This window comes from Daphnia carinata, chromosome 7 (assembly GCF_022539665.2).
Source record: "Daphnia carinata strain CSIRO-1 chromosome 7, CSIRO_AGI_Dcar_HiC_V3, whole genome shotgun sequence".
Lineage (NCBI taxonomy): Eukaryota > Metazoa > Arthropoda > Branchiopoda > Diplostraca > Daphniidae > Daphnia > Daphnia carinata.
Window position 1 is genome coordinate 647,856 of NC_081337.1, and position 14,431 is coordinate 662,286.

Consider the following 14,431-nt stretch of genomic DNA (forward strand, 5'->3'; position numbering starts at 1 on the left):
AAACCTTTTTAAATGAATCAAAGATTTGTTACTTAAAATTTTCCACGAACATGGAAAGCATGCCAGTGTATTTTAATACAAAACTATAACACGTTTTGGACATAATAGAACACGAGTTAACTCATCCAAGAGTCAGTATCGCTCATTAATACGATAAATTGGCCTTATTTCATTAGTTTGGGTTCTTTCTTTTCATGTTTCTTAATGTTAGCTTTTCTTCTTTTCTGTTCTTCAATGCATTGGTCCACTTATTTTTACTTTGTGATTTGGTTTTATCGCGTTTTTAAATTTATTTAGCAAGCAATTCACATCGTCATTTACCTATTGTAACACAGAAAGGTTAACATTTTCGAAGATCTTAAATTTTTTTTTGTCAAATTGAAAGTTTACCCTAACACCTTCAGCTCTTTGCAGAGAACCTTCCCATGCCTGTTTCCCTTCAATGCTTCTTGCCTTCTCAACTTCACCTTTGCCTTCCAAGATTTTCACTTTTTCTTTGACGTTTGTTTTATTTTAATCATTGCTGCTTTTGGATCGAAAGAGGTCTTTTTCAGAATGGGTAAAGGAGTAATTAGTTCTCCAAAACCAAATTTGCTGCAAACCAGGCAGCCTTCACTGTTAAAAATTGGCTTTGGCAGTGTACTTGTTATTCTTGGCTTAGAAATTTCTGTTTTGAGAAACTCTGTATGATCAGAGGTTGCTGACACAGATGCTGCCTTGGTGGTTTTTGAAAGTTTCACAATTTTGGAAGTCATTTTTCTTATTTTTCCCTTTTGATTTTTTCTTCTTCAATTTATTTAACTTCTGTTCTAGTTAGGGTTTCATTTTCTTCCTGAAAATAGATGATATAAGTTGGCTGGCTGGTCTTCCTTAAATTATAAAGATTAACACATACCTGTGAATTATGACAGCTTAGCTGCTAGACGATCTTGCAGTTCTTTCAGGATTGGAAGCATGGTTCCTGGTGTAAATTTTTTGGGTAGGACTATTGTGGTCCAAACCAACTTCTTCAATTTATTTAACTTCTGTTCTACTATCAGATCTTGAACTATAGAAACATCCCAATATAAAGTTGGAATATTGGTTAACAAGCTAGAAATGAAAAGACCTTCAGAAGAGTTACTTTTTAAGAGAAACGATGTCAATTGGTCCTCGCTTTTCTTCAGGCTCTTGATTTTTTTACTCAATTTTCTTCAAATTATGGTTACACGGCACTTTCAAGTTCTTGTTTTCCGTTTTTCCATTTACTAAAGCTGCCCATCATATCGTAACCTTTAAATTCAATTATTATTTACTTTGGTCTCTCAACATTATAACGATCACTCCATAGATCAAACTGTACAAACCTATCCTATTCTTATTTTCTTTAGGGAACGCCATTTTCAAGCCAAATCTAGCTTCAGGACGCCACAAACTGCCACGAACAATGGCGGTTGGTGGAAAGCTATTTACACCATCAGTAGTGATAAAAACCTCCACTTGATGGCACTGCAAGCAGAGTAAGGATCCAAAAAATCGTAGGAAGGGTACCCAAAATTTTTGCGTCAGCAGCCCATGTTATTTCTCTTATGGACATAACGAACCAGTAGTCTTTATCTATGGTTTGACGATTTTTTTCCCGATTAACCGCGTTTTGCCCCGATAAAAAACGATCGGAGCCCAGCCCTAGCTGAAGCCTGCCATACTTCGTCTGCTAGACATTACTTCTAAGCTCGTTTGGCAATCTCGCAGGATTTTCCGAAAAAAATGGAGTAACGACGCTGTCATGATTTTAGTAGACGTGAATAATTTTCTTGTGGAATATGTTTCTTACTCTTGTATGCTAGGATTGTTATTTGTAAATTTTGTGGGTATAATTCTAACAGTAAATTGAGCGCTTTCTCCGCCATGAAGTCAGTAACATCCGTTTCTTGTTGAAGACTAGTCATAATTAGCCTCTGTCAAAGATATTTATTATATATCAACTATACAAGTCATGCATATTCATGGGAAAATAGGGTGCTTTAGTTTTGTGGTTGCTTTCCTTCTTAATCTCATCATCACTGTTTTCGTCGCGCTTCATTTGCATTCACCGGAAATTGCTCATGAAGAAAAACCTACTATTGGACTTCATTATGCCATACTCATTTCATGTGTCCTGTTAATAATCAGTTGTCTGTCATCACGAATTTGTTGTCAAGGACAAATTTTTGAAGTATTTGAATTTAAAACTCGAAATGTTCAGGTAAACATCTTAATGAATTTAATTCTTTTATTGCAGATTGTTTGGAGATCCATACTACTTGGGATAGGCCAAGCATTGGGAATTACAGTTACATCTTGTTGTAGTACAAACTATCATTCATTAGGATGGTAAGTTCTGATAAGATTTTCTCTGCTTTTTATTTTTTTTCGTAATGTAACGTTTTGCACCATTGGTTGGCATTTAAAATGTAAATACCTACTTTTTTACAGGTACATTTCAATTATGTCTTTTTTCCACTTTTCTGAATTTGTTGTGACATCAGTAATAAGGCCCCAAAACCTAACACCTGAAAGTTTTTGCTTAACCACAGTAAAGCATATGGTATAGCAGCCTTAGTTTCTTGGGTTGAATATTGGACTGAATTGTGGCTTTTCCCAGGTGAGAATAGATCTTTGTTGCCATGATTTTTTATGTTACCATTAATTTTTAAAAAATTCTAAGGTTTAAAGAAGAATTATTGGATAAGCGGAATTGGTCTGTTTCTTTGTATTGGAGGAGAAATTGTAAGGAAGACTGCCATGCTGACCGCCTTCCATAATTTTGATCATCTTATCAGGACCCAGCGTGAAGAACATCACCAACTTGTCACTGGAGGCATCTACAGCCTGTGCCGTCATCCGAGTTATGTAGGATGGTTTTATTGGTCCATCGGTACACAAATTATTTTATGTAATCCATTGTGCTCTGTTGCATACTTGATCGCATCTTGGAAGTTTTTTTATGAACGCGTGTTTGAAGAAGAAATGACTCTTTTGCATTTCTTTGGTCATGAGTATGTTGTTTACCAATCCAAAGTGCCTACTGGTTTGCCATTTATTCACGGGTATAATATAAATTAATCCGTCCCTTATTCGAAATTCGATTTCTTCTTTCAGTATTAGCTATATTACGAATGCACACAAGACGTACTGTACGTTTGGAATTATCCGTGGCCGTGTCATTTAGTACAGTATATTCTAAATACTTGACCCAAGTTATAAAAAAATAATAAAATCCTCGATAAAATAAAACTGTGAAACCAACTGAATGGCCGGTACTTTACAAGTGTATTGTGTTTAGCATTGTAGTTGAAGTTCCTGCACAGTGTCTAATTGTTAGGTAAGCCGTGATAATAGAGCGCATCACATACACCTGAAAAATGAAAACTAAATTTGGACAAAAAAAAAGGAAAACGAGAACTTCATCCCCTATCGAATAACGATGATACATCCCATATCGCTTGCGGTTGCACTATGGTTAATACATTTCAAGGTTTTCTATGTGAAAATACGAAGACCTTCTCCTGCTAAGAGACCTGAGCTAGCGGGCATAATAATAAAATTAAATAATCAGGCTTATGCAAATAAAATTTTTCCCGCTAAGTATGAATGTTCTCGTTAAGTATGAATGATAGAACATTATAAACAAATTCAGTCCAAAACGAAATTAGTACTTATAAGTGAGCAAATTCAAAACGCAAAATTTACTCTTACTGCACCTTTTCTTTTTGCTGACGTGTTGCATTCACAACAAAGTTCTTTTTGTGTTTAATATTTTCCTCTTTTGTCTTCCAGAATGTATGGTATTAAAGTGGTAACATTAAAATGTCGATTTTCAATTATCTGTAGAAATTCATGACGGGAGGTAAAAGAAGTATATTTCATTGCAACATGAACATAAAGCACTCAGCACTTTCACCTTATCGGCGCGAACTACTTTTAGATTCTTTTTCATTGAAGTGTCGATTGCTCCTGTTTCGATCACCTTGATGGCGATCGGATGGCTGATCTCTAGTCCGGATCTCTTCGGGGCTTAGTTTTCGGACTGATCGACTTTCCGATTTCGACTTATTATTTGAAGAACGCAGTTTCTTCCGCGAACCTTTGTTTCTGCCTTTTCCATCACTCGAGGAGGACGATGAAGTTGATGATGATGATGACGACGATGATGACGAGGAGGAAGAAGATGAACTTGAATCGGAATCGGATGACTCCAACAATAACTGTGCGGCCGCAGCTGACAGTGTAGATACCGGCGCAGGAACTGTGACCGGTGGCGGTTTAGGGTGCGTTCGAAGATGTTCACGAAGCTCGTCTCTGCATGATACGCAAACCTTTATTTTTGGTCTCAACTTTTTAAAATATGTAAGCTAAACTTACGTCAAGCCTCCCAATCCAATTGAAGTGAAGTAATTTATGGCGAATCGAGTGTTCCGGGGATCATCACGGGGGAAAATGCCTTCAAAATGTGTTTGCAAAGTTCTAAAAAGACGAATTTTGATTTAGGAACTGAGTTTCTTAATGTAAAATAAAAATAATAATAAAAATGGAAGAAATAATGCACTTACTGATCTTTAAGTCGAAGATTCAGCTTGCTCAAACCCATGTACTCTGCCAGTTCTTGAAACAAAATCTTAAGAAATATTCTCGAAGAACTAGTCGTATCTTCTTCCGTCAGTCGAATATTAGCCATAACTTGCCAGCTGACTGCATCCGTGAAAAGTAAGTGAGCAAACATTTTAGCCACGTTTCGCAATTTGTTGGTATCCAATCGATGAATCGTATCGTATGTATCATGAAAAATTTGCTCAAATGGTGGAATGTATGCCTTATTAATCTGACAAAACCTCTTAAGAAACGAGAAAAACATTACATGCCAAAACCTTTTCTAACAAATTTATGATGTAATACTTGCGCTAGAAGTCCAAAGAATTTCTCGTACGTCCTCTGTTGCGTGCAGCAATCCAAAATCATGTGGCATAACTCAATTTCCTGTCCTGGCTTCATTTGCATTTTCATCATTTTATGAGCACATTCGTTGTGGTCTAAACTACTCTGGATAGTCAGATAAATCGTTCGACGAAGAGCTATCAGATTGGTCTCCGTTTCGTCAACTATGTCACCCTCTGAAAACAAGACAGAAACAGAACGGAAAACACCAAGTCAACATGACACAAATATTTGTTTCTTTACCTTTGGCTTCTTCCTCAGACGCACTTTCTTCACTCGATTCTTCGTTATCTTCATCAGAACCATCGATCTCGCCAGAATCGTCGCCTATGATTTCTATTTTAACAGCTTGATACTTTTCTTCATTGGCTTCATACTCTGGATCATGCTTGAAAACATCTAAAATAGAAATTAAACATAGTGTGAAAACAAAACAGTAAAGGACTATTTAAAACTATGCTACAACAGTAGATGTTACATCGAGGTTACTAAACTACTGTAACATGATGTGAATGGATGGATAGCACAATTTGCAGAATAACAGTGAAGTACAGCAATTAATTAACAATAGATTATTATACTATTTGAATTAGTCATGAAATTGATCATATTACTTAACATCTCCTGAGGGTCAAGCTTTTCTTCTTCAATTGACATCAGATGAGTGAACTGATCTTCTTCTTCCACTTGGTCCAATTCCGCCACAATCGCGGGATTGTCTTTGAAACCACCTTTATGTACTTGAAACATTACTTCAATCATGAACTTGGCACGCTTGTCTAAATCAGCTTCATGTAAAACATGACGAAGACGATCAAAGACGGCAGTTAGTCCTCGTGGAGACACTTCACTCAATTTCTGTCCGCATTCTTTCAAGAAACCAACAGCTACTTCTACTGAATCGCCTGTCGCATTTTCCAGTAAAAGAGTTAAAATCTCTAGAGCCAAAAGTTCATGGGCCTAGAAAAATAAACAAAATAAATAGATAGGATAAAAGAAAGGGGAAAAAAAACAAATAAAATATTTTTAAAAAATCTTGCAAAAAGGTATTACCACTTGTTGGTTCACAAGATGTGCTATGAATCTTGTCGAACTCATACAGATCTGCTTGTCATTACGACGAAATCCACGACGGAACTGAAGAATGAGGCGAGTCAATAGCAGTTCACCAATATTGGGAAACTACAAAATTGAATACTTAGCATTTAGTTAGCTCTGATATGGACTCTATAAAACTGTACCTTAGTGTTGATTACTGCAGCTAGTGCAGCATAAACATGTGTAAAAGTTGGTGATGCTGCTTGGGCTTGAATAATAGACCTGGTTAGGAGGCCACGTCCCCGTATTATGTTTTCCTTGAACAATGATGTAACAATCAAACAGATATTTGACACATTAACTTTGTTAATCAATCCATGAATGGATTTTTTTAGAGCTTCCCAAGATAAACGCTGGAAAGCTAAGCTGGATTTGTCTGTTATTTGTGCTTGCATCATTCTCAATCTGGCCGGAGGAATGTAGGCTCCCCCAGTTCGTGTCATAATCGGATCCACCTCTTTCTCTTTCTTCTGCTCTTTCACACCTTCTTCATTCATGGGATTTGGATTACAATTTTTTTGGTGATCTTTCTTTTTCCTTGAATGATGATCTTGTTCTCTCAAAATATTGGTGCGGTGAGATCTGGTCCCTTCATCTGCCCAATAACGGATCCAATCTCATAATGATCTTTCCTAAAATAATTTTATAAAATAAGTTTATTAACTGATTACTGGAAAGAAATTTTCTACATTTACCTTTCTCGGCTTCTATATTCTTCGTCTGAGCTGTACCGTCGTTTCCGACTGTTTTCGAACTTGGTGGAAGAACTTTTTTCTTCTATTTTTTTGTCTGTGTCATCCTCAACTTCTTCCGAGAAATTTACAGGTAGGCCGACAGCTTTCACAACGCTCTCCATTTAAACAAAAGTCGCGCCAAAATGTGTTGAAAAAAGTGGAAACTACACTGAAACACAATTAGAAGCTACTATTACAGCTGAAGCAGGGAACGTCGTAACATGCTTCAGGTTGAAATCCAAGAAAATATTAACGCTTGCCAGATTAGCCTCTTGAAAAGAATCGTTATTAAATGTCGCCTTTCTAATGCTTGTTTGCTCAGTTGCCAAATGTCATTTAGCGGTCGGCCCCGCATAAATCGGGAAGATTTTTGGCGATTTGTCGGGTCATTTTAGATTTCGGTGCGGTTCTTCCAGATCGCAAACCGTCGATTTTTCCCGCATGGGGTAAACACTATCCCACCAACCCAACATGGTCTCAGTACATATGTACTAAGTAGTACATAGTTGCAGATGCACTTTTTCTTATGGGCTAAACGCGCAAGGCGTTATTCAATTGTTTTTTGGTATGCTGTCTGCTTGTAATTTTTCCGCGCGGAGGGCGCGATAAAACGTAGTTTTCCACGCGGAAGGCTCGATAAAACGTAATTTTCCACGCGGAATGTGGAAAAAGATCCTTAAAATTGTAAATTAAATGAGAACCGTCGAAATAAATTTGTTTAACTTATCTTAGTTAATTTCTGCGATTTTCTATCTAAGACGAATATTAAAATTCCCTAGCTGCAAACAAAATTTAAATACTTACTTATAATTACAATTTTTTACACCTACTTACAATTTGAACTTGGCGCGGTAAGAAAATGGCCGCCATACTGATTTGTCAAAAAGCACTTTTTCAAGCGTAATTTTTGGGGTTAAATGTAGCATCTTAAAATCAATCGTTTATAACAACTTGTTCCTGGAATCACCAGCAACAAAAATATTATAATGATTTCATATTTTGACGAAGATTACGCATCAAACGACCAATGCAAAGTTTCGTCTTTTTCACACACCCCCTCCCCTTTCTAAAATCATAAAAGCCTTGAATAATTATTTACGAGGAAAATAAACAGTCAAAATTGACAAATTTTGCATCAATCGATAGTTCTTTTCAACAGCTATCTACTTCTATGAAATTTATGTTAAATTTTCAGAAAAGGAAAAAGTTTAAGCGTAATATCTTTTTTTTGTTTTTATCAGTTGTGTCCATTACAACCTTAGATGGAAAAACAACAAAAACACATTTTGCCTTTAAGATTTTTCTATTTGAAAATGTTGATTATAATTACCTAAAAATGGATAGCCCTTACCAAGGGCTATCGATTTATATTATGTTTATATTATTTATATATTAAATCAGCGAATATCGTAATTAATTTTGCTGACAAATAATTAAAAATTTGTATCTCTTATATTCGTTTATTTCAATTACTATAACTATTGTACATATATATAATAGTAATATATATATTACATTATATATATTACTATATATATATGTCTTTCATCCACGCAGGCCTTTTTGTCCGTCTCCCAGCTCTAGTAGATGTTGTTGGCCTGTCTTCTTGTGGCAGCTCTTTCGACTCGGACGGAGATGCGTCGCTCGAAGAAGACGAAGATGAAGACTCGTCGACTGCCACATTTTCCGAAGCGTCCCACTCCACATCCGACCGACCATGGAAGCGACGAATCTGGCAGACGTGGACGTTAAAACGCCTATACGATGATTTCTTCCATTGCGCGGGCAGATCTTCGGCTAGGTAGGTTGTTTGTGATAGCTTCCGCACTACCTGGAATGGCCCCATAAATTTAGGAAGAAATTTTTTGGTGGAATTCTTCTTTCTAGGCTTCCGTCGAACTAGAACAAGGTCACCTTGGAGAAGCTCGGGTTCTTTCCTTGCTTTTCCGCTGTTTTTCCACAATGCGCAAACGAGCTGACGACCTCAATTCCGAAACGCGATCTGTTCTTTCCTTGCTTTTCCGCTGTTTTTCCACAATGCGCAAACGAGCTGACGACCTCAATTCCGAAACGCATGACAAATAAGTGGCATGTGGTTCTTGTTCGTTCTTTGGCCAAGGAAAGAGATTCTCTATGGCCAGGACTGATGGACGACCATTCACTAATTCAAACGGCGTTATCTCGGTTGTGGCTTGGCGGGCAGTATTAATAGCGTACGTTGCGGCTGCTAAATGTAAGTCCCAGTCCGTATGTTCGGCGTTGACGAAGGCGCATAATGCAAGGGTTAATGTACGATTAACTCGTCCCACTAATCCATTGGTCTCCGGATGCTCTGCAATGGCCAAAATGTGTTTAATATGACAGCGCGTTACCCATTCGGCAAACATCTGAGACGTAAAGGCTGATCCCTGGTCGCTAATAATACGTTGTGGTGTACCGTGGCGAAAGGTAATGTTCGTCTCGAGGAACGACGTAACAAATTTCGTCGACGTGTCAGGAACAGCAGCAACCTCGACCCACTTCGACAAATAGTCTATGGAGACAATTATATGACGATGGCCAGAAGCAGTAACCTTAAACGGGCCTAGATGATCAATTCCGATAAGCTGGAACGGAGAAGATGGTGGTTCGATTGGCTGAAGCCGGCCAACCACCTGACCAATTGCATGTTTGTGTGTTTGGCAGAAAGAACAAGATTGTACAAAAATTTTTACGCTCCTACCCAGCCGTAATCCCGTGGCCACCAAAATCGACTTTTAATTTTAAAAAGAGTTGTCTCCACACCCTGATGTCCAGATGGAGGAGAATCGTGACACGCTTCTAAGATTTTTCTACGAAGGATAGAGGGAATAACGAGTAGCAACTTCCTACCAGAGTGTTTTTTTTTTTATACAGAATTTTACTACGGATGACAAAAACTTGGGAAATTTTACAGGGCGTAAGGGTGTCTAATGCTACAAATATTTTCCGTAGCTGGCCGTCTTGTTGTTGCAAGAGGGCGAGCTCTTTTGAGGCATAACCCACTTCGGGTTCCTTTACAGTGACTGCTAGACAATCTTCTGACCGGGAAACAATGCCGTCGGCAGGGTTCCTGGACAGTGTGTCCGCAACAATATTATCAGTACCTTTCACATGCTCTATCTTGAAGGTAAACTCTTGTAAATCAAGGTAGCCGGAGATATAGGACCTGGAGAAATAGGACCCGGAGATTTAGGACCTACAAATAGGACCTGGAGAAATAGGACCTGGAGAAATAGGACCCAATCTTCAAACATTTTTTGAAGGGTCCTATTTCTCCAGCCTTGAGGTCCTGTTTCTCCATCTTAAAAAAATTAAATGTGGAATGGGCTTAATATTCCGATATGTTGAAAAAAAAAACCGAACGGGTTATATTGGTTTCTGCACTTCAAACACCGTTATCAATATGACGCCTTTTCACTGCATTATAACTTTTTTTAAAAAATTTACATTCATAATATTTTTGCAGGATTATATGCTTTTTCTATTGCTTTTTAGAGCTCATTCAATAGAAAAGTAATTTTGTTTATACAGTATTTGGATTTTCGCATTTCACATTTTCTTACTGGTGTTTTCAGGCCTACCATCACCCGCCCTTTACTAGTGTCGCTATTCACTTTTTTTTTCTTCGTACCTCAATGAGGATTCTTGGGAGGGCACATAAGTACCTCTTAATACACAGATAACTAAGAAAATTATTATGTAAAAATAATTTAAGAAACGTTAATTTCATAATAAAACACTGTTTGCCCTTGCGCAAAATATTGTTTTTTACGATATATATGGCAACGGTTACTACAAGCAGACGACTGTTTCAAGCTCGAAGTGTCAACATCCTACAATTCTATGAATCGTTGAAGTTGCTTATTGTAAGCGGTGTTTGTTTGACAGGTAAGTGGCTAGTTTCAGTAAAATTAAAAATTTTCTATTACCTAGGTTTGGCAGTTTTGGTACATTTCAAATTCATGTTGGCATTAGCACCACAGAAGAAAAAATTTACTTGGAAGGAAAGGTATTTAAAGTGTAGACATAATTTTATTAGTTGCAGTTGGAAATTTGACACACATTACTAATCCGAAATGTTTCTTAGGTGGTTACTTTCAAGGAGAATCATGAAACTAGAGCATGATTTACCATGAACCATTTGGGAACCAACTTGTTAGCTGCCTTATAGCTATCATCCTTCTGGTAATCTAGATTTTCACAGATTTTTTGTTCGTGAAATTTATGTAATCATTTTTCTTATCGTTCAGATGAAATAACAGCATTACAGCTGTTAGTTACGTCAAAACATTAATCTCAAGATGCAAGTACTGAGCTTTAACGGATTTCAATTTACAGAAGCAAGACATCCAATTCTGTTGTTGAGGAGAAAACCAACTACACACCCAGCTATGAATGGACACATATGTGTAATTGAATCTAAATTAATTTTATTTTTATGGTTTAAAGGCTTTTCGTTCTAATCTTCCTGCTAGATAGTATCTGAGAGCCATTCTTTAATTATCATTTCACTTAGATGCATTTTCAACTAGTAACTACATTAATTTATTATCGTCTTAGGTAGCAAACCGAAATCGGTACCATCGCTGAGCAGTGCCCAAGAAAATGTCCAGGAGCACGTAACACTATTCCTTATTATTGATTTCCATGATATCAATATTGGATATGGATCACGGGATCTCATGTTGAAGGCGAGGGGGAGGAGAACACCCAATCCGTTAGAAAGCTGAAAAAAGAAATGACCGTCGAAGAAAGGCACTTAATCCGTGCCCAAAAGTATAGGATACATAAACATTTTTACGTTTTGCGTTTAATTATTTAGAGTTACTTGTGTGTGAAAAGGCTACAACTCATCGAATCGGACTTTTATAAGCATGCCAGCATTAATGAAACGGCGCGACGCTAGATCTTGATCTCGATGTCGTTGTCGTTGATCAAATTTTCAACTTTTGGGTTCTTAAACGAAAGGTGTGTGCTCCCAAATTCATGTGTCTCTACTACAAGCAATCAATTTTCTTTTCTAAAATTTCCAGTCCAACCGAGACAGACCATTGCTACCGCCCAAAACCACTGAAACGGAAAGATTAAGTCAGCAACAACAGCAAGATATGGAACGTATGAAATTGTTTGTACAGCTACGACAAGACCTAGAGAGGGTATGAACATACTTCTCATTAACTTTATTATTTTATCTCGTTAAATGCAGAGTTGTCAGTAAAAACTGTTCTTCGCTGTAGGTTCGAAATGTGTGTTACATGGTCAGCCGAAGAGAGAAATTATCACGATCGTATTTTCGATTGCGAGAACAAACCTTCCACAAGCAACAGCGATTTTGTCTCTGTCTGATCTACAAAAAACTATCACCCCAGCAGAACTGACGCCAATCATGGCTCCAATGTCTATGACCTTGTATATTTACGTGGGGAAACGATCCAAAAAGAAGGCTTTGAACAAGTCATTCAACTCATAGCAGGCGTACAGTCGAACATCCCCGCAATGAAAAAGGTTTGGCTTTTCCGTAATTATCGATGACAAGGAAACAGTTCTCAATCTGTGTGCGTTGAATTTATTTGGTTGCAGGATAAAAATGGAATCGTTGGTCGTCCCAATCATTTAAAGGAAGACAACCCATACAAACGCACGTACATGAATGGGGGCGAAAGTCGTTGATTCCGCTCGCTATCTTCCATCAGTGCCGAATCGGCTGCCTCTGATACTGAAACAAACAGTAGATGGAAGAGACCGGTATTTCAAATCATCTTCCTGTTCGAGTTTCTACGCCGATCACAATTTCCCATTTTTTATTCTTTCCGTCCAGGTGAGAACACCTTCGCAAACATCAATTACCTCGGTCGACAGCGATTTCGATGTAGCCATTACACAGCTTGGTTCCAAAAAAGCCAGTTCGAAAACTAGTGATAGAGCTGGCAAGTTCATTTACACCGACAGTGAAGAAGAAGCGGGACCTTTTAGGCTTTTGATGTTACCTGCTAAATTTTTGTTTAATTGTTTGTATTTTGTAAAAATAAATGTAAATCAATTACCAAAAATTTATGGTTTTATTTTAATTTAAACAAATTTTCTTGCGTCCTTTGGCTGCCGCGATCCGAACATTCCGCGGATGTTCCAATACGTACGTTCACTGAACGTACGGATTTGCCATCCTGCAGACGTCCAACTAAGGACGTCCGTAGTACTCCCAAATAAGGACGTTACCAGGACTTCCAATTAATTACGTTCGTAGGACGTCCTCCAGTGGACGTCCCTAAAACCGGACATTAGGACATCCTGGTGACGTACATCTGCCGTCAGAATAGGATCGGCGATCCAGGACGTAGATGGGATCTCCCTGGGACGGACAAAGGCTAGTAAGGTATGTATGTGCTATAATCTTTTTGTTTAAGGAAGGCAAGCCAGCATATGCCATCCAATTTCAAGGGAAAAGCAGGACTCTGATAAAATGAAAACTCAACTTGAGTTGAGTTGAATTAAAATCCCCGTCTGTCAAAGTAGACAACACGGCGTCGTCGTTCACTTCAACAGCACAAAAGAAATGCCGTCGCCTCAGTTTCAACTCCACAGGGGAATAATTCACAAGGGGTATCTCCGTCCTCTATTTACCGTCACGACACTGGCTGGTATCACGCACTCCTTCCCCGGCTTCGAACAATAATTAAACTTGACGAAAGCCGTACCAGAGACATCTGACGACAATCTTCCCTTCACAAAGACTAGCGAGTTGGGCGGAACTACCTGGTGTCCATCTGCCTTAACTGGCATCCATCCACGTCGTTTTGAAGGCGATTCCTCCGCGAAAGACTCTATCAGACCGTCGCTTACGTCAAAATCTTCTTCATTACTCCCCTCTTCCTCCAAAAATGTTTCCTCCCTGCTGCTTTCCTCGTTAATTATGTGCACCTCTTCCGCCCATCGCCCTCTCTTTTTCTCCTACGTCAAAACTTCCTCTACGCTCTTTCCTTCGCCCTCGTCGATTTCCCTGTACCCTTTATTTAAATTTCTCTCAATTAACCCTATTTCCTCCCCCCTTACACCTTTCCCCGTTACGTTAATCTCCCCCCTTACTAGATCTAACTCCCTACTTTCCTGTGCCACTACACCCTTATTTTCCTCCTCAACTAACCCTTCCCTGACTAATTCAATTCTCCCTTCCCTTACTAGAATGCTGGTTTTACTTTCCACTATCCAGTCCACACCCAAGATTAACGCAAATGGAGCGGTCCTTAGTACGGTGACGGACTTGAGTTTGAGAAAGTTGTACTTCCACTTAACGTTCAACGGTAGTGCTCCCTCTAATCGCACTAGCTTGTTGTCGACGCCTCTCAGTTTAGTTTTCGTGGCCTTCCGATGAGGGTCCATAAATTTCCGCACGACGCTTAGCCGTACCGCACTAACGCTAGCCCCCGAGTCGACGAGTGCCGTAACTTCCCCAACGTTTTCTACCCAGACCTTGATAAGAGGCAGGGCTGGACGACTTTCAGACAAAAAAAACCTTTTAAGGGCGTCATTGTCCTCGACGAGGTACCTCGTCGTTTTTTGCCGGACAGTCCCTAGCGATATGGCCGTGTCGATTGCACGAATAGCACAAGCTTTGCGCGGGCCCTCTT

At 38.6% G+C, this 14,431-nt stretch overlaps 3 protein-coding genes and 2 long non-coding RNA genes across 6 annotated transcripts; 2 read left to right on the top strand and 3 right to left on the bottom strand.

Moving 5' to 3' along the window:
- Positions 1-41: 41 nt before the first annotated feature.
- LOC130698741 (uncharacterized) lies at positions 42-1,008 on the bottom strand. Its single transcript, XR_009003325.2, has 3 exons — positions 896-1,008; positions 391-832; positions 42-321 (listed from the first exon to the last, which is right to left on the bottom strand). It is a non-coding gene; the product is annotated as an uncharacterized LOC130698741 (long non-coding RNA).
- An 834-nt stretch (positions 1,009-1,842) lies between these two features.
- On the top strand, positions 1,843-3,102 carry LOC130698739 (protein-S-isoprenylcysteine O-methyltransferase-like). Its single transcript, XM_057521428.2, is given in 5 exon segments — positions 1,843-2,194; positions 2,261-2,352; positions 2,455-2,534; positions 2,537-2,623; positions 2,687-3,102. Coding segments are annotated over 5 exon segments (876 nt in total). The 5' UTR covers positions 1,843-1,975; the 3' UTR covers positions 3,085-3,102.
- Positions 3,103-3,859: 757 nt separating this feature from the next.
- On the bottom strand, positions 3,860-7,046 carry LOC130698758 (pre-mRNA-splicing factor CWC22 homolog). The gene is given in 10 exon segments (XM_057521442.2): positions 3,860-4,320; positions 4,384-4,485; positions 4,572-4,852; positions 4,915-5,131; positions 5,133-5,352; positions 5,568-5,913; positions 6,007-6,135; positions 6,195-6,661; positions 6,664-6,683; positions 6,747-7,046. Coding segments are annotated over 10 exon segments (2,340 nt in total). The 5' UTR covers positions 6,908-7,046; the 3' UTR covers positions 3,860-3,923.
- A 1,649-nt stretch (positions 7,047-8,695) lies between these two features.
- On the bottom strand, positions 8,696-9,172 carry LOC130698711 (uncharacterized). Its single transcript, XM_057521396.1, has one exon. The coding sequence runs from the start codon at positions 9,170-9,172 to the stop codon at positions 8,696-8,698; it is 477 nt and encodes a 158-aa protein (XP_057377379.1).
- Positions 9,173-10,655: 1,483 nt separating this feature from the next.
- On the top strand, positions 10,656-12,856 carry LOC130698759 (uncharacterized). 2 transcript variants are annotated; one of them, XR_009421404.1, is made up of 9 exons: positions 10,656-10,815; positions 10,894-10,991; positions 11,057-11,215; positions 11,371-11,582; positions 11,649-11,774; positions 11,840-11,962; positions 12,044-12,311; positions 12,387-12,551; positions 12,625-12,856. It is a non-coding gene; the product is annotated as an uncharacterized LOC130698759 (long non-coding RNA). The 2 variants fall into 2 exon arrangements; XR_009003333.2 differs by having other exon boundaries at positions 10,658-10,815; positions 11,367-11,582.
- Positions 12,857-14,431: the final 1,575 nt, after the last annotated feature.

Coding starts and splice junctions, on each gene's coding strand:
- LOC130698711 (XM_057521396.1), bottom strand. CDS start 9,172: ATGTTTGCCGAATGGGTAACGCGCTGTCATATTAAACACATTTTGGCC.